Source organism: Sphaeramia orbicularis, chromosome 19, assembly GCF_902148855.1.
Source record: "Sphaeramia orbicularis chromosome 19, fSphaOr1.1, whole genome shotgun sequence".
NCBI classification, from domain to species: Eukaryota; Metazoa; Chordata; class Actinopteri; order Kurtiformes; family Apogonidae; genus Sphaeramia; species Sphaeramia orbicularis.
Window position 1 is genome coordinate 37,538,222 of NC_043975.1, and position 23,257 is coordinate 37,561,478.

General features: G+C 36.9%; 2 protein-coding genes across 5 annotated transcripts in view; one reads left to right on the top strand and one right to left on the bottom strand.

Annotated features, from left to right (window-relative positions):
- The window catches only part of atpaf2 (ATP synthase mitochondrial F1 complex assembly factor 2), a 28,432-nt gene extending 24,820 nt beyond the window's left edge, over positions 1-3,612 (bottom strand). For 2 of the 4 annotated variants that reach the window (XM_030122482.1, XM_030122481.1), the window contains exons 1-7: positions 3,107-3,612; positions 2,965-3,012; positions 2,671-2,819; positions 2,290-2,387; positions 2,009-2,089; positions 1,776-1,888; positions 598-713 (exon numbers count right to left, since the gene is read on the bottom strand). In XM_030122482.1, coding sequence (XP_029978342.1) covers positions 598-713; positions 1,776-1,888; positions 2,009-2,089; positions 2,290-2,387; positions 2,671-2,819; positions 2,965-3,012; positions 3,107-3,224 — 723 coding nt within the window. In that variant the 5' untranslated portion in view covers positions 3,225-3,612. The remainder of the gene's footprint in view (positions 1-597; positions 714-1,775; positions 1,889-2,008; positions 2,090-2,289; positions 2,388-2,670; positions 2,820-2,964; positions 3,013-3,106) is intronic. The other 2 variants (XM_030122485.1, XM_030122483.1) reach the window with 2 other exon arrangements.
- An 85-nt stretch (positions 3,613-3,697) lies between these two features.
- On the top strand, positions 3,698-9,955 carry LOC115410717 (glucose-induced degradation protein 4 homolog). The gene is made up of 6 exons (XM_030122487.1): positions 3,698-4,050; positions 4,495-4,554; positions 4,858-4,965; positions 5,069-5,170; positions 5,272-5,402; positions 8,859-9,955. The coding sequence occupies exons 1-6, from the start codon at positions 3,859-3,861 to the stop codon at positions 8,920-8,922; spliced, it is 657 nt and encodes a 218-aa protein (XP_029978347.1). The 5' UTR covers positions 3,698-3,858; the 3' UTR covers positions 8,923-9,955.
- Positions 9,956-23,257: the final 13,302 nt, after the last annotated feature.

Below are 23,257 nucleotides of genomic sequence, written 5' to 3' on the forward strand. Positions count from 1 at the left end.
TCTAGTAATTTATTAAAAAAAAAAAAAAAATACTGATAAAAATCTATGGTGAGTTGACAGAGACAATCTCAATCCGTAGCAGACAAACTGTGAGTCTGAAACTGGAGCACTGTGGTACTGTTTATCTGTCAAATGTTCACTGTGGTCAGTTTCAGAAGTCTGCAGCTCTTTCATAATTCATAGTTTGAGTTCTTGTTTGTTCAGTATTGTCAGCCTTGTAAATCCAAGCTGGACTGACTGTACATATCCTGACCAAGGAAAATCAAATTCTCCCTTTGTGCAGTAATCTACACCTGGCTTTTCTCCCTCTGTCCATAATAATATACATTATATAGACTACATGTCCTCTAAAATTAATGTTTATTTGCAACATAGAATAACAAACTATTACATGATCAAAAACAAATTAATTTTAGAAAAAAAAATTCTGTTTTGAATGTCTGGGGTTGCCAGAAATTTGTGATGTTATAATGGGGTCATGAGACAAAAAAGGTTGGGAACCACTGTCTTAAGGTCTCAATGTTCATAATTATCAAGGAAAACAAGTGTAATTTAATTGGAACAATTGCTCGGAACGGTGTTTGGTAGCTTTCCTACCTGGTATTCCTCCTCCAGCCTGGAGAGCAACACAGCCTTTTCTACAGACAGATGTCTGTCAATCATCCCCAATGACAGTACAATAGACTTCAGTTGTGTAATCACAAATTCCAATCCTGCATATAAAAAAATACAATTATATTTGCATTTTTCCATGTCATTGCCATATTTTAGCTCAACTATATGAAATTAAAATTTTATAATATGTAGTAAGGTTGATATACATATACAGCTCTGGAAAAAATAAGAGACCACTGCAAAATGATCACTCTCTGATTTTGCCACTTACTGGTATGCATTTGAGTAAAATGAACATTTTTGTTTTATTCTCTAAACTACCGACAACATTTCTCCCAAATTACGAATAAAAATATTGTTATTTAGAGTATGTATTTGCAGAACACTACACATCAAAATAACAAAAAAAATGCAGACCTCAAGTAATGCAAAGAAAGCAAGTTCATATTCATTTCTAAAGTACACAATACTAATGTTGTAACTTGGGAAAAGTTCAGACATCAATTTTTGGTGGAATAACCCTGATTTTCAGTGAAAGCTTTCTCGTGTCTTGGCTCTCCATCATTGCTGTCGGATGACTTAAGCAGCTCCTGGCATAGTAATTTAAGAAGCTCAGCAATGCTCGATGGCTTGTGACCATCTACCTTCCTCCAGAAGTTTTCAAAGTGGGTTCAGGTCGAGAGATTGGGCTGGCCATGACAGGGTCTTCATCTGGTGGTCTGCCATCCACACCTTTACTGACCTAGCTGAGGCAAGGAGCATTGTCCTGATAAAAAAACCGTCCTCAGAGTTTGGGAACATTGTCAGAGCAGAAGTCCAGTAGTTTTCAATAGTTATTTCTGGATTCCAATTACTTTTGTGGTACTAATAGCACTGTTTTTGGCACCCAGCTACTCCTATTGCAAGAAGATAGTGATGGCCACAATAGTGGTTTTTATACTTCTTCTTAAAGAAGACATGGATCTGGTGTTTGTTAAGTAGAATAAGGTTTGCTTGTGTTGGAATTCAACAGACACAGGAATGGAATGGCTGTCATACATGCAGACATGCTGATTTCAGAGGAAATTGCAGTGGTCTCTATTTTTTTTCCAAAGCTGTATGTTTAAGACAATATTAGATTGATGATTGCAGTTATTTGGCATGTGAGAGAAATAATTCACCCGTTAGTGACCAAAAGTTGTAAGACTTGAGATGTTGTCGGAAAGTGTCTTTGGTTGCTTCTGGAATCTCAGGACCCATAATACTGGATGATGAGCCAATAGTGACATTATATCTGCAAACAAGATAAACACCCAAGGGAATGCTTCATTTACATGCAGCGTATGCATCATTTGGCAGACTTTTATTTCACCCTTTGTTCCACAAGTATTACAAAAACTAATACATATCATACCTGTTCTCGATCCAGTGTAGAACAGGATCCCATTCATTTTTTTGAAGATCAACCAAACCATGGGGCTCATCTACTCTGTAACTACACAAAAACACCAACACTGTAAGACTGCATAGTCACAGCAACTGGAGATATGTGACTTTTGATAATACAAATGTAGCAAGCATTTTCTGCACTAAGTCTTGAGTAAAATATCAGCCATTCTTAATGTCATCCTTTTTTCTTATGACAGTTACTCCAAATATTAAGGTTATAATGACTCCAATGAATAAGAACAATACCAGACAGTGTCAGTTTCCAGAAACTTCAGAGAAGCGTTGATCATTTGGTCCTTAGTGCGTTGGGTGGGATTGTCCAGGGCTGTGTTGCAAAGTGTAGTCTGCAGGGGAAGTGCAACAACATTATTCTTGGTATTTCTGCACATGCAGTACATATTAAACTGTGTTGTCCTATACTTAAAGGAAAAAGATCATACATTGAAATCTAACTATATTGTGTGGAAACAATATTATATCTTAAAGTCTACTTAATAAATAGATCATTCCATGTATTATATTGCAGCTCAAATAATCTTTCAAGACTCAGGTACATCTAAAGAAAACATAGTTGTTTCGCTGCTCTTGCTTTAAACCATTTCTTGACCTACAGGTCACACATCTTACCAGATGCATCGTGTAAAACTTGAGTGTGTCACATTGAGCATCCCACTCAGTTGCCACACCAATTGCCAGAGCTTCATTTGGTACTGTGAACAGCTTTCCACCAGGAGTTTTTAGTTTCCGTCGATCTAGGTTTATTTCATACAAACCACCTAAATAGACGGTTATTAAATGAGAGAATGACAGATATGAGAAAGAGGCACAGAACATCATAAGGTGTATCCTAATTACAGTGAAGATGCTTAACAACACAGTTTGGACTGCAAACACTGCCCATCTCTACAGTTTGTCACCTACCATCACACTGGGATATACTGACATCTCGATAAAACCGTTTTCTCTCTAAAAACAGCAGAAATAATACACATCAGTCAACAACCAAACAACAGGTGAAGTAAAGATGGTTTCGAGGAGGAAAGGGCCAGTGACTTCATCTTACCTGCTGCTGCTGTTGAATATTTCAATGAAAAGTGGGACTGCTGACTTCTAGGACACACTTTACTAAATAAAAGGGGGTTTCCAAAACGACTGTGAAGTCTAACAAAGCTCCGTAACATTTTGGTACTAAAGTGAGCTGTGATGTTTTTAAGGAGAGCTAGCTGAGAACTTACTCGACACGCTATTTGTGGCCGTTGCTCCTTATCTAATTAGATGCAGCATTTTATAAAACCGAAAGTTTTAACATAATTTTTTTTTTTGCCAACCTTACTGAATTGCATAAAGTCTGTATTTGCTGCCACACGTTTCTTTCCTACGGGTTGTTAGACATTAGCTCCTACATTCAAAAGCACGCGTGTGACCTTCTCGGCTTGACAGAAAATATTGTAAATGAAATATGGGAAGTGTAGTTTTAAATGTGTATTAACACACCCCTAAACGACAAGAAAAAACTACACTCAAAATATCCCATAAAGCTTTCCGCAAATCTAACCAATGAGCGTTGAAGATTTTACAAAGTGGCTTCGATTGCCCAATGAGAGGGGTGGGTGCTGCTGCCTACGGCGCCGCGTCGAAGTCTACTTACTTTTCTGGGAGGTTGGTGACTGGTAAACTAAACTGTAGCGGAATTAAGGGGGATTTGGATGTTGGTGGACGTCCTCAGTCCATTCCACCTCATTGTAGAAGCCGACAGACTCCATTGTCCCGACGGCCATTGACCGCGGTTGGTGCCCAACCAGCGAAGCGGGAGCCATGCCTGTCCCCGCTGGATACCTAAGCGACTCCCCTGCCGCGGCCTTCGTATCCTCGGCCTCGCTTATCCCGCCGCCGCCGATCAACACTCAGCAACCCGGTGTTGTCACTTCGCTGCTGTACAGCGGCTCCAAGTTCAGGGGCCACCAGAAGAGCAAAGGAAACTCCTACGACGTGGAAGTTGTTTTGCAGGTGAAGCAGCAAAGTAAATGTTAGATTATTGAGGCGAGCTGTCAGAGGCGTTAGGTGATCTGTCAAACGGGCGGTGTGATGATTGACAGCTGGAAAATCAATGAGCACTGGCCTGTTGTTACTCGCTTCGCTAGCTGTGTATGCAGTTGTGTTTACGACTTTATAATAGCCCTTTTTTTTAAACTCTCAGGATGCTTTCATTCAATGCAACCTCTAGGAAAACTACATAACAATGGTTGACGTGTTATCTAATACTGATTTTTTTTTTTTTTTAATTTCACTTTTTGCAAGACAAACAAGCCAGCATGGATCTAGCAGTTATGTATTAGAACACAACAGACAGCAAGTTACATAAATACTTATCACAAGACTATCATATGTATTATTGCACAGTTCAGATCTGATGATGTGATCATTCTGTATGTATGTTTGCTTTCTTGTTAGCATGTGACCATGGAGGACTCCTACTTATGTGGCTATCTGAAAATCAAGGGGCTGACTGAGGTGAGGAGACCTCTTAGACTCTTATTAACCCACAAACATGAATAATTGAAGCTCTGCGTCTAGCCACTGCACATTGTATTTCTGTCCTTTTCAAAAGACTGACACGTAAACTGTCTTTTAAGGTAGAAACAGTAGCTTTCCATTGGTCAGTTTTAGACCTATACTATTCTCTTTTTTTATATGTAAAAACAAAAAAAAACAAAAAACAACTACTAATGACCTGTGTAGTCACAAGGTGGTTAGTCCACCTTCCAAATTTCAGAAGCCACTTTCTGCCCATCTAAGTGTCTTTCTGTCTTCTAGGAATATCCAACACTGACAACGTTCTTTGCTGGAGAGATCATCAGCCGGAAGCGGCCATTTCTAACACGGAAGTGGGATGCAGATGAGGATGTGGATCGAAAGCACTGGGTAGGACGAAAGCTTGGGTCATTTGTGTTTTGTCCATATTTCTTCGCTCCTCTATCAGTATCTGGATCACTGTGGTACCATCAAATACTGTTTTCTTTTTCAGGGTAAGTTCCAGGCATTCTATCAGTATGCAAAGACATTCAACTCTGATGATTTCGACTATGAAGATCTGAAGAACTCTGACTTTATTTTCATGAGGTGGAAGGTAAGATGCGCTCTGAAACCTGACCATATGTTGTAGTGCCTGTTGTCCTGTCATGTCTGAACTGCAGCTACTGCTGTTGCTCACCCTTTCTGTACCCACAGGAGCAGTTCCTGGTTCCTGATCACACAATCAAAGACATCAGCGGTGCTTCGTTCGCTGGATTCTACTACATTTGCTTCCAGAAATCCACAGCAACAATTGAGGGCTACTACTACCACAGGAGTTCTGAATGGTAACTCAACACAGAAAAACTAATGAGCATGAGAGGTGAAAGTGAGTAATTTTAATGGTGTCATTGGGGTTGTGAATGAAAGATTGCTGCGTCAACTCCCAGAAAAAAAATTTGAAAAAATACTTGCGGTAGAAATAATGAATAGGCACACATTTCAGCTTTCCTGTGGTAATTTAGAATTATCTCAGAGAAGCTTCAAAATGTATGCCTTTCACAGTTTATTAAACTCCACGTATTATATGTGAAGTAAAGATGTATTATTCACATCTGTTCAGGAGGGCATCCATGATGCATTCATTATGCTACACAACAGGAAGGATGTGTAAGTGTATTTTGATGCTGTTGTAGTATTGTTTCCTTAAATGTTCATCACAAATTAGCCTTTTTGGGTCAGAAGTTGAGTAAACAAAAAGCAACCCTTTTTTCTAATGTTGACTCTGGGCTTCCTCCACGCCTTGTCCAAGCCGCCCTTGTCACCTGTTGTGAACGTGACACAGACAGTGTCCTGTGTCCACATTTGAAATGGTGACTCCTTGCAGACTTTGTTGTCTGGTCATTGACTGTCACTCATTTTTCCAGTGAGCTTTAGACATCATGTCACTTTTCAAGGGAGAAGCAAGACATGGCTAACAACGTTTGGTGTCATCATACACCCACTCTTAGTTGATCAGGGTTCTCACAGGGTCTTAAAAAGTCTTAAAAGTCTTCAATCTACAAATCTTCATTTAATACCTTAAAAAGTCTGTAAAAGGTATTAAATTTGATATGGTAGGTCTTAAGTTATGTTACCATAAACTTGTTCGCTGTATTGTGTTTAGATGTGTCTGAGAAATGTCCAAGCGGCAAAGAAAGTAATGGTAGTCTACTTAGGTCTACCCGTTCCAACCTGATAATTTATATTGAAATTAAGAACCGATTATTGCTAACTTTGCAGCTCCCCCCGTGAAAAATGATCACAGAACATTCAGCCCAATACACGTGCAGCCAGTAGTCAGCCAAGAAAGCTGACTTTAAGGGACAGCTCACAAGTGAAAAGTAAGCATGAGGAAGTGCAAATGTAATAATGCCTGGTTGGAGAAAAGATCATTCTCCAGCTGGTTGACACGACTGGAGGGGAACGTGTTTGAAGCTCACTGCACCTTGTGCAAGGAAGTAAACTCAGACCGATGTGAATCAAAGCATTGGAGTAAATTAATACATTTCCTAAATTCGAGGAGTTACAAACTTTTGCCAGTATGGCTGTGAAATGGGCATTAAATTCTCTTCTAAGCAGTCTTAAAAAGGTCTTTAAAAGTCTTAAATTTAACTTGTAGTAACCTGTAGGAACCCTGGTTGATGTGATTCTTTTTTGCATAGACCTGTTATTATTAATGAAAACTAAGACTAAAGCTAAACTAGCACTGAATGGACACTCGGTAAACTGAAATGCAAAAAGTCAATTTTCAACTACGACAAAATTCCAGCTGAAGTCAAAATAGAAAAATAGAATTGCTGTCAGCTTTATTTCTCCCAAATTTTAGTGGGTCACGGTATTCAAGAACAAAATCAATCAAATTGTATTTATATAGCACCAAATCATAACAAAAGTTATCTCATGACACTTTACATATAGAGCTGGTCCACACCAGACTCTCAAATGGCTTTGCACACTAGGACTGGGCAATACGGCAAAAAATACAGTACGGTCACAAGATTCATTCATTCATTCATTTAACAATATTGATCAGTATTATTAATTGCCACGTTATATAATTTGATGGTGCTGCCATTTTGAAGAGTACCTCGATGAAGTCTGAAACTTGAAAAAAGAGGGTTCATTATCTAAACTTGGAAATGTTAACACAGGGATGTATTTTCATCCTCTCAATAACAGATTTATCACTATGTACTTAGAAAATAAGAAATAAAATAACATTCCCTAATATTGTTTTTGGCCATTTGAGCAAAAGGCCTAGATGGTTTGCTGTCCAAAATGTTGGTGGTTTCAGGGTTTACGAAGTGTGCTCAATGCCTCCCTATTTCTGTCACTGTCTGTTAACCAAAAGGCAGCAGAGGGACAGAATTTTTATCTTAGCTAAATGACAACTCTGGAACAGGCAACGCACCTTGGATGGCCCCTCCTTCACACATTGGTAGCCTGTATAGGCCCTGGGACTAAGCTGTTTGGAAAATGAATGAATAAATATGACTACTTTGGTGCAAACATGTTCCTGCTAATGCAACAAAATGTCAGAACTTTATCATGTGTCATTATTATCGACATAAACGGCATTGCAGTCTCATTTTGAGATTGTTTTATTGCCTAGCCATTCTTTACAGTGTGGGTACAGCATTAAACAATGGTGAACCTTTTTTATTTATTTATTTTGATATAATTGATCATTTTTACATTCTTTATCCTAACTTTTTCAGCTTCTTTAAATTAAGCCTTACCTCATAAATGTATTTATTTGTCTAACTAAACTAAACTGGATAGTAAACAAAAATGAGAACCAGTAAAATTTCATAAAGTTGTTGGACAAAGTCTGATTGCATTTTTTATTTTATTTTATTTGACTGAGAGCTGTTAGTGAAAGAGAAATGTGACTTCACAATTAATTATCACACAAGTAATTAGCCTTAATATTATTGTATATCACTATTATACTATTCATGGCACCACTTTAGCACAAGTTCTATAGTTACCTCCACCAGGAGGCATTGTGATCACTTTGCTTTGTGTGTTTGCGTGTGTGTTTGTTAGTTAGCAAGATAACTCAAAAAGTTATGGAATTTTCAGGAAATGTTTATACTGGCACAAGGAAGAAATGATTAAATTTTGGTGATCATTGGGGTGGTGGGGGGGGCAGATCTGTCTTGGCAGAGGTCTGTGCTCTCTGAGTGCTTTTCTTGTTTAAATATGTAAATACACCTCAAGAACCATTCATTGGTATAGAATATTGGAACTTTTAATAAGAATTACATTTCCCTTCACCTTTCATTAATAAAAACTGAACATCACAGATATGACATAAAATATACATGACATTATACATCATTGAAATATAAACACAACAGTACAAACTGAACTCAGCAGAAGAACAATGACATAACAAGATGACATTAATAAAACAGCATCATTCAGATGATGGTACAAATTTGTGGAAATAATCATAAAACTATATTTTTTAATCCTGGCATGATTACGTAAAATAATCATTTTGTAATGATATGTGATTACATAATAACTGTAATAGGCCTACATACTGCCTGATGAGGAAGCCAATGTCCACCTTGACTCCATATTTAGTGTGGATCACGATTTTGCTATACATTCATTTTATCTCCCTCTTCACATAACGCTGACTCTATTCTTGACAACTGATAAATCCATTTAATTATCTTACTTTTCATTTGTAACGCTTAGAGTATTGATTTGATGATATCTGTTGTAACATATGTGTTGTTGCTCTGCAGGTACCAGTCTCTAAACCTCACCCATGTTCCTGAGCACAGCGCGGCCATCTATGAGTTCCGGTGACACCGGTGGACACTGTGGATCTTCTTTTTTGATGGACTAAGACTCGGGGGTGAGGCAGAAGTCCGTGGATGCTGCTGAGGAAAGAAAAGGAGAACACCTAAGAGCGAGAATTTTGGCTTTCAAAGAAGTACAAAACTCTTGGCTATGTTCTCACTGAATGGTTGATCAGAAGACAGGACTGAGGATGAATGTACGCTTGATGAGGGTAAAAAAAAAAGAAGGGAAAGGTGACGTTTGCTCCCTGGATGGAGCTTGTAAAGTTAGAACCAGCAGCAGAGACTGGGTGTGGTTCATATAGTGTAACCCTTTCTTCATTTCTTTTTATGTCTGGTTTAAAAAAACAACAAAAAAAAGAAAATGCTTGGCAAACTTATCTCGAGACACTTTATAAGCTAAGTTGGGAATACCCTCTCCTTGTTTTGCAACTTTCCAGCTTTCATCCATCCGACGCCGAATGAGCAGCACAGGCACGTTTGTTTGACTACCGCTGGACAAGGATTCTCCTGATGAATCTGCTCTGATAAACGCAAGATGGATCATGACAGAAGTATATCACTGAGTGTGTTGAGGCGAATAAGCGAAAGAGAATTTTGGGCTGATGGTTAGAGCTCTTCAGGTTTTAGAATTGGAGCTTTAATCAGCCCATAAGCTAGAATGACAGTATTTTTTTAAAAGCTAAGCTGGTTCTTGTTTGCCTGCCAAGAGGATATTTTGTTATTTTACTCTAAATGATGGACACTGAGTGGCACTTTTTAAGGCTGCAATGTGAGTGACACAGATAGACATACACACAAAAATAAGCCCCTAGCCCTGCCTGCGTTCATAACACTGCTTGGGAGATTATTATCACACGTGATTGCTGTGGATCTTGTTCTTTTAAGTTACATTTTGCACAAAGGTGGACTACGACGTTATTAATGCTCCTCGCAGTCAGCGTTTTACTCTCAAGGTGGCAGGATCGAGCCGTGTCCAGAAAAAAAAAAACACACTAGTTTGGACTGTGTGAGGCCAAAACAATCACATAAAAGTGTTGAGAAAGACCTTTTTACTCCTTATGTGTTTTAAATTAAGATCCCCATCCCTACGTTTATCATCCCTCGACTATGCAACACTTCTAACACTGCACTCTCCAAACAGAAAACCCTTCAATTTTCAGAGTCAAATTTTATTCTATCCATATAGTACAGTATATTAAAAAAATCTATTGTCGTTAGAGGAATTATTTTTGTTAAATTGCCTATGAAAAGATTCTCCTCCCTAACCATTTTCCCTCTCCATGTGATGGTGCCATCTTTTAAAGCTTATTAGAGTTGTATTATAACAGATCCCATGTGTGTTTGTTTGAGAAATGAGACTGGATTTGATTGATGGGGTGACTGTAAGGAATGGATTACGGATTAAACGAAATCCTATCAGAACAGATTTTTTTATGTGTCTTGCTTGTCTTATGCACAACCAGAGCTGATATTCAAGTTTTTCCAGTTTTTATTATTTCGTAATATTGAGTAGAGTACTCTTCAAAAGTCTTAGGCAGCCCATAGCTTTGTTTTACAGGGTAGTAATGGCCTTATGTCTTTATTTTAATATGTGCGCAGTATTGACACACACAAAATGAACTAAACAGTTTCTGCATGTAAAGGCAGTATTTAGTGTGACATTCGGATTCGGTAAATCTTCAACTCTCATGTGTCAACTGGATCTTTTCTTAATTCATCTTTTAAGATAAATATAACTTTATCTCAATTTCACAGTTAACAGCAGCAACATACAACAAGGAAGTGCAGAGAAAAAGACGGGTAGAAAAACCACAAACAAGTGAAAAATGAAATATATAGAGAAAAATAAGAAATTTGGTATTTATATAAATATAGAATTCAAGTTAAATTTTATGTTATTTTATGGTCTTTTGTCCTTTTCTTTGTCCAGATGACCACAACTTAGGTTTTAGAACATTCAGTTTATTTAATTTTTTTTTCCAGTAATGCATTATTTTTTTTTTTTATTATTATTTACATCTGTCCAGCGGTACATCTGAGAAGTACACATGTAGCCTTGTAGTGTAGAAAAAAGAATATTGTAAAAGTTATATGTGATCATAATGGACAGAGAAAAGATAAAAGACCATGAAGCTGCTGGGATATTCTGAAGATTTTTTAAGAAACATCCAAACAGTAGACCCAAAAGAGTCAAAGATCTACTGAATCTAAATCACACTAATACCAACTTTACCTGCAGAAGCGATTACATTCAGATTTTTGTGTGTTTCAAAACTGCACATATTTCCTGCATATTTCTTGTTAGAAATAAAAACATGGACATATTACAACCCTGTAACAACAACAAAGGTAAAGGCTGCTCAAGACTTTTGCACGGTCCTGTGTATGTACAATAAATTAGTTTATAATGTTCTACTTTGGCCTTTCTTTATCTGTTGTCTCAACAGGTGGAATCGGTGCATGTCGGAGAGAAATATGACCAAAAATAAATTTGCTTGGAACCTGACCCAAAACAAGGTCCATTGTGGGGTTGTCTTACTCCCTGAGAGGATGGAGACAAAAAAACAAAAATGTGGAAGGAATTCACTGAAAAATGGGCAATAATTCGACAAAAACCAGTGTACTGTGATGATTTAGTTAGTGGTCAGTTCAAGGATAAACCACAGTAACTTGACAGTGAGTAAACAGGCTGATTTCACTTAATCAAGAACAAATAATGGACACAAAAATTGGAACCAAGACTTGTCAAACAAGTCAGATGTCGAGCTGAACTGGGAAACATATCGGAATATGTGAGAAATATGTCAGCCACTAGATGGAACCAAGGATCCAAGAATCCTGAATGGAACCAATTCAGAAAGTAGAATATAGTTCATTTAATTCTGTGTCAAAACTCAAAATACATAGTGTTGATATTTTGACTTATTTATTGTTCATATTTTATTTTATTTTCCATTTGTTCTAAAAGTTTACTCCAAGATTTTCTATTTTTACCAAATGTGTTGGTCACATTGATCACTATTGATATGATACTATTGGTACTGTCCATGAAAGAAAAAAAAAAACTAAAATATATCAGTCAATCCCTTCTTCCAGCTCATCATATGATCACATTCTCTCTTTGTTTTGATAGTATTTTCCCAACTGATGAACTTGTTGCTGTGCTCACATGCTTGAAGAAGGAGACTGGTGGTCCATAGAGTTGACTGACCCTGCACTGCCCTCTGTTGGATTCAATAAATAATCTGTAAATACATAGAACAAGGTCAGTAGTGTAGTACCTCTGTTTGCCTTCCACCAGAGGTAGCTACACTCCACACATTCTTTACTCTGGCAGAAGTACAGACACTTGTAAAAATTACTGTGGTAAAAGTGGAGGTAATGTAGAATCAACTTCTTTGCTCAAGCTGAAGAACAAAAGTTCAAGCACTTAAATGTCCATAGGGAATAAATGAGAAAAGTATAGTTCTGCATTCATGAATTAACTTCTATATTTTTACCATCTTTTTCATCCATCCAGGTTTCAATCTCTCATCTTAATCTTATTTTATTTGATAAGGTCCAGTTTTTCTTCACAGTCAATCATCTTTCAGTCCGTTTTGTCTTGTTATGTCTTTTACATGTCTACGTCAGTCATGTGTGATATGCAGCTGTTGTTTATATGTGTTATTATATAATCCATCAAGCTTGAAATTGGTCTGCATGTGGGGAATGTGCACAATGATGCACAAAAAACAATTCTTGAATGCATGAAGAGCCAAGTAACATCTCACGTGCCACCTGTTTCAAATACTGGACAATACATGTTACAGATTAAACTATCAGGAAAAGCCCAGTTTTGCATGGTTTACCAGAAACTGAAGCTGGTACATTTAAGAAGTCCAAACAGAAACCCATACACGATCAATAACTCATACTGAAACTTAAGCTGGAGGTTATCAGGTGAATAAACATTCAACGTAGAGGATATGGGCCAAAGTCAACATTTTGGACCAGATCTATAAAAATGAAGACACTCCTCCATCATTTTAGACTGAAAACAGCTGTCAAAAGTGCCATGATTTCATCTTTTTCTTCTCTTTGTCTATACTTAGGGCATGAGCAGGGTCTACTCTCTGAGGAAGCTTAGATCCTTCAGCATTTATCGTTGGTTGTTTGATGTTTATTGGGGATCCCCATTAGCCTCCACTGTAGTGGTTGCTAGTCTTCCTGGGGTCCCAGTGAAAAAGACATAAAAAACTGATACATCATTCGCAATAAATACAGTGACAATGCAGTAGCAATAAATAACGGTTAACACATCCAATAAGTACAACTTTCACATATGGTACACCCTAGATTTTAGTGTTCTTTTAAATACATGTAAATTAGCTGAGTCCTTCTGCCTTTTTGGCAAATTATTCTAGAGTTGTGATGACCTGAATAAAACAGACTTTTGCAGTGAATTAGTTCTAAACCGATTAATGACCAAATCAGCACTACAAGAACACAGAGTAGAATGTGAGTGCGTCTGGTTTACATATCTGATATTTTCATATACTGAAATTGGTTTACCAGTCAGAATTATTTTCTTTAAAAATACTAATAAGTTATACTGTAGTTTGTTTCGGAGCATATGCCAAGATAATGTATAATGCATTTCCTTAACACTAGCAGAGTAAGGACATTTCAGCACTAGGCCAGCAGCCTTATTTTGGACTACCTGAAGCTTTGCTATATCAGTTTTATTGGCAGCGGACCATACAGTGGAACAATATTCGAGATGCGATAACACAAGGGATTGAACTACCTGTTTTATAATCTCTGGAGTAGCAAAGATACCTTCTGACCACAGTAATAGCTTTGTCCATTTTACTAATTACATGGTCAATATGAGGTGACCATGACAGATGATGATCTACTGTGACACCCAGAAGTCTCATTTGTTGAACTTGCTCTAATTTGGAGTGTTCCATTCTCAGGATCAACTGAGAATTATTATGTAGACGCTGTTTACTTCCAATAAGCATAGATCTTGTTTTGGAGACATTTAGAATCATATTGCTATTATTGACACATTTAAGAACAGCAGCTAACTTCTTTTCCAGTACATTTGATATTTCATTCACATTATGATTAGAATAACATATCGTAGAGTCATCAGCATACATGACAACTGATGATTTATTTAATGCATAAGGTAAGTCATTCGTATAAACTGAGAAAAGGAGTGGGACAAGACAGCTGCCTTGAGGTAGGCCACAGTGGATACCAGAGCTTTTCAACAAAAAAACATTGTAGAAGACTTGCTGGCTTCAGTCAGTTAAATAATATTTTATGAGGAACAAAGACCTTGTTGATAACCCATAACATCTCAACTTGGCAATAAAAAGATCATTATTGATCAAATCAAAAGTGGCACTAAAGTCTAAGAATACAGCCACTACTAAGCTGCCATTGTCTAATTCCAGGTATCAGTTATCAGTCATGTGAACCAGAGCTGTGACAGTTGAAGCAGATAGATAGATAGATAGATAGATAGATAGATAGATAGATAGATAGATAGATAGATAGATAGATAGATAGATAGATAGATAGATAGATAGATAGATAGATAGATAGATAGATAGATAGATAGATAGATAGATAGATAGATAGATAGGTAGCCATGTAGTCTGACAAATGACAGTAGTTGTAGACACTTGTTTTTATGTTCAGTTAATGAATGTATTTTGCTGAAAAAGTCTTTTTTTTTCCCACTTTTCTCTGTTTTGATATAAATGCCTTTGAATTTACTCTGAGCTTTTATGAACATCTACATGGTTAGTAAATTGAATATAGGAAAATATCCAAGTCCACTGAAAATGGCAATGCATATTATAATAAATGGGGATACATCATTTAAAAAGGTTAAATGTAGAGGGGGAAAAAAATCATTTGGAATTAACCACAAAAATAGTTCTTGGTCTTTAATGGTTAAAGATGTGAAGTTACCTTTATGTAACTTAAAGCATGAAGGATTTAATCACCTATCTGTACAAGGACAGGACCACATGGTATGATTATATTCTAATTATAATTACCCAAGGTACATTTTTGCCTGTTTTTTTAATGAACAAAAGCAGCTTTAACTTTAGCACCAGTTTCATAACTGCTACTATTTAACAGGAAGGATCTAACACATAGGGAAGTTATCAGTTTTATGTAAGCCTTTCTTCTCTTCCAGAAAGGTCTTTGTAGTGGCATCAAGTCACTCTTTTCAAGGAAGAAAATTACATGGTTTCCTTAATGACTAAGCCAGTCATCGGTCAAGCCTCTGTGTTATAAAACTGAGCTAGTTACAGGGTTTTGGAGTTCACAAGAAGGCCACTGATGATCATTTAAAACATGATAACTGATAAAAATGACAAGTGTTTCGTGTTGAGTCATTTTTGTTTACATCTTACGTACAGAGCTCACATTCTTTGCACTTAAATGGGATGTTTCATTTATTTATTTGATTTATTTTGGTTGATGTTTGATGTATGATCTGTGAACAAGTGAACCACATCTCCTGCAGCAGTGCTCCTCTGATATTATGACTTTGTTGTAATAAATATACAAAAAGAATATCATTACTTTGCTGTCATACATATACTAATCTGCATTTTTTCTGAGAGATGCAGAGAGTCACACATCATTTGTAGTTCATACGACTCAAGTTTTGAAGCATTAGTCCCAGTGATCTGCTCCCCTCCTTGCCACTGTGGTAGTAGAAAAGATTTCTCACACATAATTGCTGTAATGTCAAACGCATTAGAGTTTATTACGAAGGTAAATTAAACAAATTGAGAATCATCAGGAGTAACACCTAACAGAGCAACAGCACTGTTCAGCCGACCAGGGATGGGGTCCCCAGACTCTAAATAAGCACCTCAGTAGAGGAGTCTGTCGATTCAAAAGTGGACCGAGGGTGACTTTTTACTTGCAAGTGGCATAGTTTAGCATGTACACATCTTTGTTCAGCATAGATTAGTCAGTGTCCTGTTGGCTGTTATTTGCTAAACCGGGTCGGACTCCATTCCACATACTTTGCATAACTGGCATAATTCTGAAAGTTCCCATCGCCATCATGTCTGCTAAGGATGAAGTATGATCATTTCTCATTCATTCAGTCATTCGCTTGGTTGCTCGTTCATTCATCCATTCATGCATTCATTCCTTCATTCACAAAATCTGTGCCTCTACTTCATAACAGTTCAGAGGCTAATATTGGACTATACTGACTCCATTATTCCCAGATTGAACAAAATCTGAAGATATCCTGCTGTACTTTAATATACTTTATCACCAGTTTAAACTATTTTGACATTTTGTAGACTCAACACATGGCATAAAAAGTAGTCATGTGGATGAAAACAGCTAGGAACTAAATTTGAGTTGCCAGATGTGAGTCCTTAGATGGGCCAGCTTTGACTCAGAGTTTACACCTAATCAAATTAATGGAAATATTAAAAATTGGTCACATAAAGGGATAACAGTATATTGCAAGATATTGGATAAAAATAATTTACCATGTTTTCAAACACTGCAAAAAAAATATAACTTGGAAAAAAAGGATTTTTTTTAGGTATTTACAATACCGACAATATATTTCTTCAAACATACTGAAAATGTGTAATTCAGAGACTAAGGAGATAATTCAACTAGTCTCACCAGCTTACTCTAAACAATGTAAGTCTACTATTTCTAAGCTCTATCAGGGCTTGTTGAAAGGCAAAGGAAAGTCGACAGATTATACTAAAAAAAGAAGGGAGAAAGAATTGAATACTGTTATATCATGTGAACAATGGGACAATATGTACGAATCTGCTACCTCAACCTCCTCTTCAGCCTACTGGCGAGAATTTATTTGGAAAAAATTTGTATGGTTCTTTAAAACGCCAAAACAACTGTTAGTAGAAATTTTAATGCTTCTAGATGCTGGAGGGTTTGTGGCGACACAGAGGCAAACCACACCCACATTTTTTGGTCCTGTATGAAAACTACAACTTTTTGGAAAGATGTTGGAATAAAAATAGAACAGATTTTGGGTTTTAAATTACAGCAACCCTCTTTTCCACTATTGTTAGGAGATCTTCCTGATGGTCTGACAATAAATGACACACCTACTAAAAATCTGTGGTGCTGCAGCCCCAATCACTTGAAAATGGCTTCAACTTGATCCACCGGTGCTGGAGGACTGGTTGAAAATTGTAAATGACATTCACAAAATGGTGAGGTTAACATTTATGCTGAGACTGCAAGATGAACTTTACATGAGAAGGTGGGGCAAACGGATCAGTTTCTTTAAAGACAATTAATGTGTGGTTTGTCTCATAGTCCTGGGAGTGTTGAGTGAACTGCTGCTTGAAAAATTTGATAGTGTTTGATTTGATTGCTGTTTCATAACTGTAGCCATTATTATCTTTGCTATTGGATTACAACTAGTGTCTAATGCTTGTTGTTTGTTATGTTTTATATAACAAAATGATGAATAACTAATAAAAACTAATTGTCAAAAAAAAAAAACAGCTGTTGGGTGCAGCCTGGTTTCTTAATCTTTAGGGATAAAATCGTGCACTTAAAAATTACAACTTTTATTTTTGATACTTTAAGCATTAGCTACATTAACCTCAGCATCAATTTTATACTTGACCCTCAAACAGATTTAATTTTCAGGAAGGCTCCTAAACATTGGTTGTAGAAGTACAATTAATCAAAAGAAATGGTATTGAAGAGCAAAAAAAAAAAAACAGCATAAAACACAATGAATATGAAAAGGATTGTAGCTATACACAGCCTAGCCAAACAAATTTCCTCACCAGGATTTAACTCAGTAATAGTTCAGATCCTTCCATTAGACAATTACTGCAGCGATTCATATGTTTCAGCTCTAACAAGTTCTTTAACTCTAACTGATGCAGTGAGTAGCTCCTCATTTCTTAAACAACCATTATAGTTTGATAGAGAGCATGAACAACCACATAACAATGGACTGTGTTTCAGTGGAGGGGTGTTTCAAGAATACTTGCAACTTTTGTCAACCAGAGGGCCAAAATTTTTACCATGGTGTAATTGCTCAAAACTTGGCTGATCCCTAAGAGAGGAACCTAAGGAATAAAAAACTGAAAACCGTTTTCAAATACTATGCTTTATTATGAAATAACAGCAATTAGAAAACCATGACAACACTGTGGTTATGTACGGGACACACAACAAAAATAAGGTGAATGATGATAAAAATGTAATTCTCATCAAGAAAATGGGCTCCAGTTGACAGGTTTGCTCAAGCATAAGTGAGCCGAGGTACTTTAAATCAATCTGAATGGATTTTAGTGTCCGATTTTGAACCTGGTGCATTCTTAACGTCCAATAGGATTTTCAGGATACGGTTCCATTTGTCCTCATTTCCCCAAATCACCAGGTAATGCCACCAAACAGCTCCTTTACAATGAGTAGACATGGAACACTGTAAAACTAAGGGCATGAATCACTGGTCTTCCATCAAGGCAGAGAATGTTCAAAAATTCAGAGTGTACAGTAGGGGTTATGTACGGCCCATGGAGGTTATGAACGGGACACTTGTTTGTTTTGCCTCCATGATCATCATTTTGAACTTGTTACTTCCTGAAATGGGTAAAACATGATTAAACCATGCTTTGTAAATGTCATTTGCTATTGCATGGTGGAAAGGGGGTTGTATCATTTGTATGAAACAGAAAAAACATGACAGTGTCAACAATAACTGAAGAACAAACTTCCAAATACCTGAAATGTAGGGTTAGGTTAGGGTTATGTTCTAGGCAGAGAAAAAAAGAAGTGAAAAAAAGTTTTTTATGCATGATGCGAAATTCCCAGCAAAAAAAAAAATCAATTTTTCAGGTACCATGGATATGAAGCTTAAAACATCACTTATATTCCACACATCCTGGGTAAAATTGGGTCTACACTAATGAGATGGGTCATGAGATGCCCATCAAGGCCATCAGTTCAAATCAACAAATCAGAATGTCAAGATTAGCTTAAATATATTAAGGTGTCCCGTACATAACTCACACTGGCAAAAAGTTATGTACGGGACACTCTTGTTAAAGATGGATAAAGATCACTGAATTGTTCTATGTGCTATGCTTTCTTTTTGTGAAGATTAAAGCAGTTATTAAACACATTCTTCCAGTGAAATATAGTTGCTCTAGTATTCAAAAGACATGAAAATTTGAAGCATGGTTATGTACGGGACATGGCCAGTTTAGGTATGTTTCTTGCACTGTCAAATTTTGGAGATGTGCAGAAAGGTATTTCCAGCATGGGCTTCCTAAATTCCTTCTTTACAGTGATATTTTGGTCAAGCTTCATCAGTAGGAAGAGTATTTGGCATAAACGATGAAGTCAATATCAAACCCTGCTTGGATGGAAAAGGCATGTTCCACACTGAAGTGGTTATGTACAGGACATTCTTGACGTGCAATGTTTCACCGCTTACTACTGGCCTATTTCTAAGATGACAAGTTTCACATTTGGTTGTTTACCTTCTTCTGTGGTAAAGGACTGTAACTGATGTATTTTTTGGCCTTGCCTCTCTGTTTTTATTTCAAGATGTCACTTTGAAATTAAGTAAAATTTTGGTTATGTATGAGACAGGTGAGAATGTCCTCAACAGACGCACACCAATCACAAACAAGTTGGTTACTTGATGGCTGAACTAGTTATTCTCGATAACAGATGAGCATTGAATGAAATTGACATAAAAACCCATAAAAGCCTCTATTTCGTATCATCTGAGGGACAAAAGATTTAGAGGGTCAAAAAACCTGAGCAGAGGTTACGAAAACAAGTTTTTGAAAAACTGCTGTCATGATGTTAAGATCCATAAAATGTAGACCTAAATTGTTCTGTCACTGAGGCAATATCATAAAGTATTCAAAATCATTCAATATGTAAGCAATTGTTTGGCTTTTTAAACAGGGCAAAGGGTTGAAAATTGTGATTACCCTTTGGTTGACACAAAACTGGCAAAAACGGGTTATGTACGGGACACAAATGGAGTTGAAGAGGGAAATGTAGGGATTACTGACCAGATTTTCAGGCATGCACATTGTAGACAATGTCCAACACACCAGGTAAACAGTTCAGAACATGTCTATTACTGTACATTTCTGAGATTCACCATGGTTACAAGGAGTTTTTCCAAAATTGCAAGTATTCTTGAAACACCACTTAAGAATGTTGGCCTGATAAGTCCAGATTGATCCTGTTCTAGAATAATGGGAACATCAGGGTGAGAAAAGAGGTGGATGAAGTGACTTCCCATCATGCTTAGTGCCTGTGGGGTAGGTGTTATGATCTAGTTTTGTTTCAGTAGTTCAGGTCTAGGTTCAGCAGCATTATAGTCAAGGCCACCTGAACCAAAACCAGTTCTTGATCATGACCACAGTGTATGGAGACCTATGCAGGACCACAACTTTGAGGAATGGGGACCAAGTCCAGACCAAGACAAAACTAAGACACATGAGTAGTGCATGATATGGCCAAACCAGATGATTTTCTATCTATAACACTGAAAAACATTTAATAACTTCTGATCCACTAATCTTATGCATCCATGTAAATAATTGATGTAAAATGCTGTTTGTCGTGTTTTCATGATCATCAGATATGACCCATTTGGGCCTTCAGAGGCTTTGTAGTGAACGTGGAAACACTGTCATCTTCTAGAACTTCGATTCACCAGTGAAACCTATAGAGTTTGATCACTGACAGTGGATAGTACGGTGGCCCAGAGGTGCAACAGGCCAAAAAATTATCCACTAGATGAAAAAAATTATCTACTACAAGAAAAAAAAGAGAACAGCCCAAAAAAATTATCCAGTATAAGAAAAAAAAAGAGAACAGCCTAAAAAAATTATCCACTAGATGAAAAAAATTATCTACTACAAGAAAAAAAAAGAGAACAGCCCAAAAAAATTATCCACTATAAGAAAAAAAAGAGAACAGCCTAAAAAAAATTATCCACTAGATGAAAAAAATTATCTACTACAAGAAAAAAAAGAGAACAGCCTAAAAAAATTATCCACTAGATGAAAAAAATTATCTACTTCAAGAAAAAAAGAGAACAGCCTAAAAAAATTATCCACTATAAGAAAAAAAGAGAACAGCCTAAAAAAATTATCCACTACATGAAAAAAATTATCTACTACAAGAAAAAAAAAGAGAACAGCCTAAAAAAATTATCCACTAGATGAAAAAAATTATGTACAACAAGAAAAAAAAGAGAACAGCCCCAAAAAAATTATCCACTGTAAGAAAAAAAAAGAGAACAGCCTAAAATAAATTATCCACTAGATGAAAAAAAAAAAAAATCCCCTATAAGAAAAAAAAGAGACCAGCCAAAAAAAATTATCCACTAAAAGAAAAAAAAAGAGAACAGGCAAAAAAAATGATCAACAATTCAACACCGTAATCACACAATTGTTTACTCGCACTGGTAGTTCACAAAGTTGCCGTCAACTTTTCGCGTTAGCATTAGCTTAGCAACGAACCTTCACACAGTGCACACAAGGGCCATTTACCACTGAAAACTAACCCCAACCATACCCTAACCCTAACCTTAACCATTTAACGCCCATGCCTAACCTTGAGCAGACACTGGAACCGTATTTAATCATTTAACTGCTTTGCAAACTATATTAATGGAAATATCTATATTTTAAAATAACTTTATTTTTTAGCGCATGACCTCCACTTCCGGTGGGGTACTTCCTTAGCATTAGCCACATTAGCCGAAAGCCTTAAAATTTTTCAGCCTATCCTTTTATTTTTTATGGTGGTCTTAATTTTAAAGCAAGGCACCTTTCGGGTAAACAGCGCCCCCGTAATTGAAAAGGTGGATGATGTTTTTTTTTTTCTTATAGTGGATATTTTTTTGGGCTGCTCTCTTTTTTTTTTCTCATAGTAGATAATTTTTTTCATCTGTTCTTTCTTTCTTCTCTGCTCTTTTTTCTTATAGTGAATAATTTTTTGGGCTAGTAGATAATTTTTTTTTGCCTGTTCTCTTTTTTTTTCTTTTAGTGGATAATTTTTTTGGCTGGTCTTTTTTCTTTCTTATAGGGGATTTTTTTTTTCATCTAGTGGATAATTTTTTTTTTGGGCTGTTCTCTTTTTTTTCTTATAGTGGATAATTTTTTTAGGCTGTTCTCTTTTTTTCTTGCAGTAGATAATTTTTTTGTCTAGTGGATAATTTTTTTAGGCTGTTCTCTTTTTTTTTCCTTATAGTGGATAATTTTTTTGGGCTGTTCTCTTTTTTTTCTTGTAGTAGATAATTTTTTTCATCTCATGGATAATTTTTTTAGGCTGTTCTCTTTTTTTTTTCTTGTAGTAGATAATTTTTTTCATCTCGTGGATAATTTTTTTAGGCTGTTCTCTTTTTTTTCTTGTAGTAGATAATTTTTTTCATCTAGTGGATAATTTTTTTAGGCTGTTCTCTTTTTTTTTCTTGTAGTGGATCATTTTTTTCGTCTAGTGGATAATTTTTTGGCCTGTTGCACCTCTGGGCCACCGTAGGATAGAGTTACTTGGTTTATGTTCATTCATCGATAGATTTTATTGTAAAAGTCATTTATTCTTCTGTTTTCTCTGTTTCTGGTATAGTAACCCTCAAATCTAATCTCAGCATAATGATTAAAGATATGATCAGTAAACTAAAGGTGGGGTAAGAGATCTTAGAAAAACGGGTCGAGCAGCTACATTTTGAAAATACCTAATTCAAAGTCCAAACCCCTTTCTTCAGACATCCCTCTGAAGCCATGCCTCCAGAGTACTGGCCCATCCAATGCGTGTTCCCGAGGGTTCACGAGCGCTGCACAGCAACAATTCACTGGCTGAGGCTCCGGCTCCATCCCTGGCTACGCCCCGGCCCCAGCACCAGCTCTGACCCCAGCTGAGGCTCCGGCTCCGGCCCCATACGACATTGCCTTGGGCTTGGACGCCGGCTGCGGCCCTGACCCCTGCTGATGCTCCGGCTCTGACACTGGCTGAGGCTCCGTTATGGCCCCGGCTCCGACGCTGGCTACGACCCCGGCTGAGGCTCCATCCCCAGCTCTGACCCTGGCTGAGGCTTCGGCTCGCGGATCCATGCATACCTCATTCAGTCTCCTCCAACACCTCCACTCTTACAGAACAGCCCCAGTTCATACCTATCTGGCTAACGTTACATTTCCATGTGATTTATGTTAGTGAAAAAACAGTTTGAACTTTCCATCCTAATATTACTAATATAGCCAAGCTCTGGCTTTGCTTCCTGTACAAGTGCTTCAAGCCTCTGAGAATGCACAATTCATGCT

Bases quoted from the DNA above. Each gene is read 5' to 3' on its own strand.
- LOC115410717 (XM_030122487.1), top strand. From the start codon at position 3,859: ATGCCTGTCCCCGCTGGATACCTAAGCGACTCCCCTGCCGCGGCCTTC. The intron at 4,051-4,494 runs GTGAAGCAGCAA...CTTTCTTGTTAG, and splicing joins ACGTGGAAGTTGTTTTGCAG to CATGTGACCATGGAGGACTC. The intron at 4,966-5,068 runs GTAGGACGAAAG...TTTCTTTTTCAG, and splicing joins ATGTGGATCGAAAGCACTGG to GGTAAGTTCCAGGCATTCTA.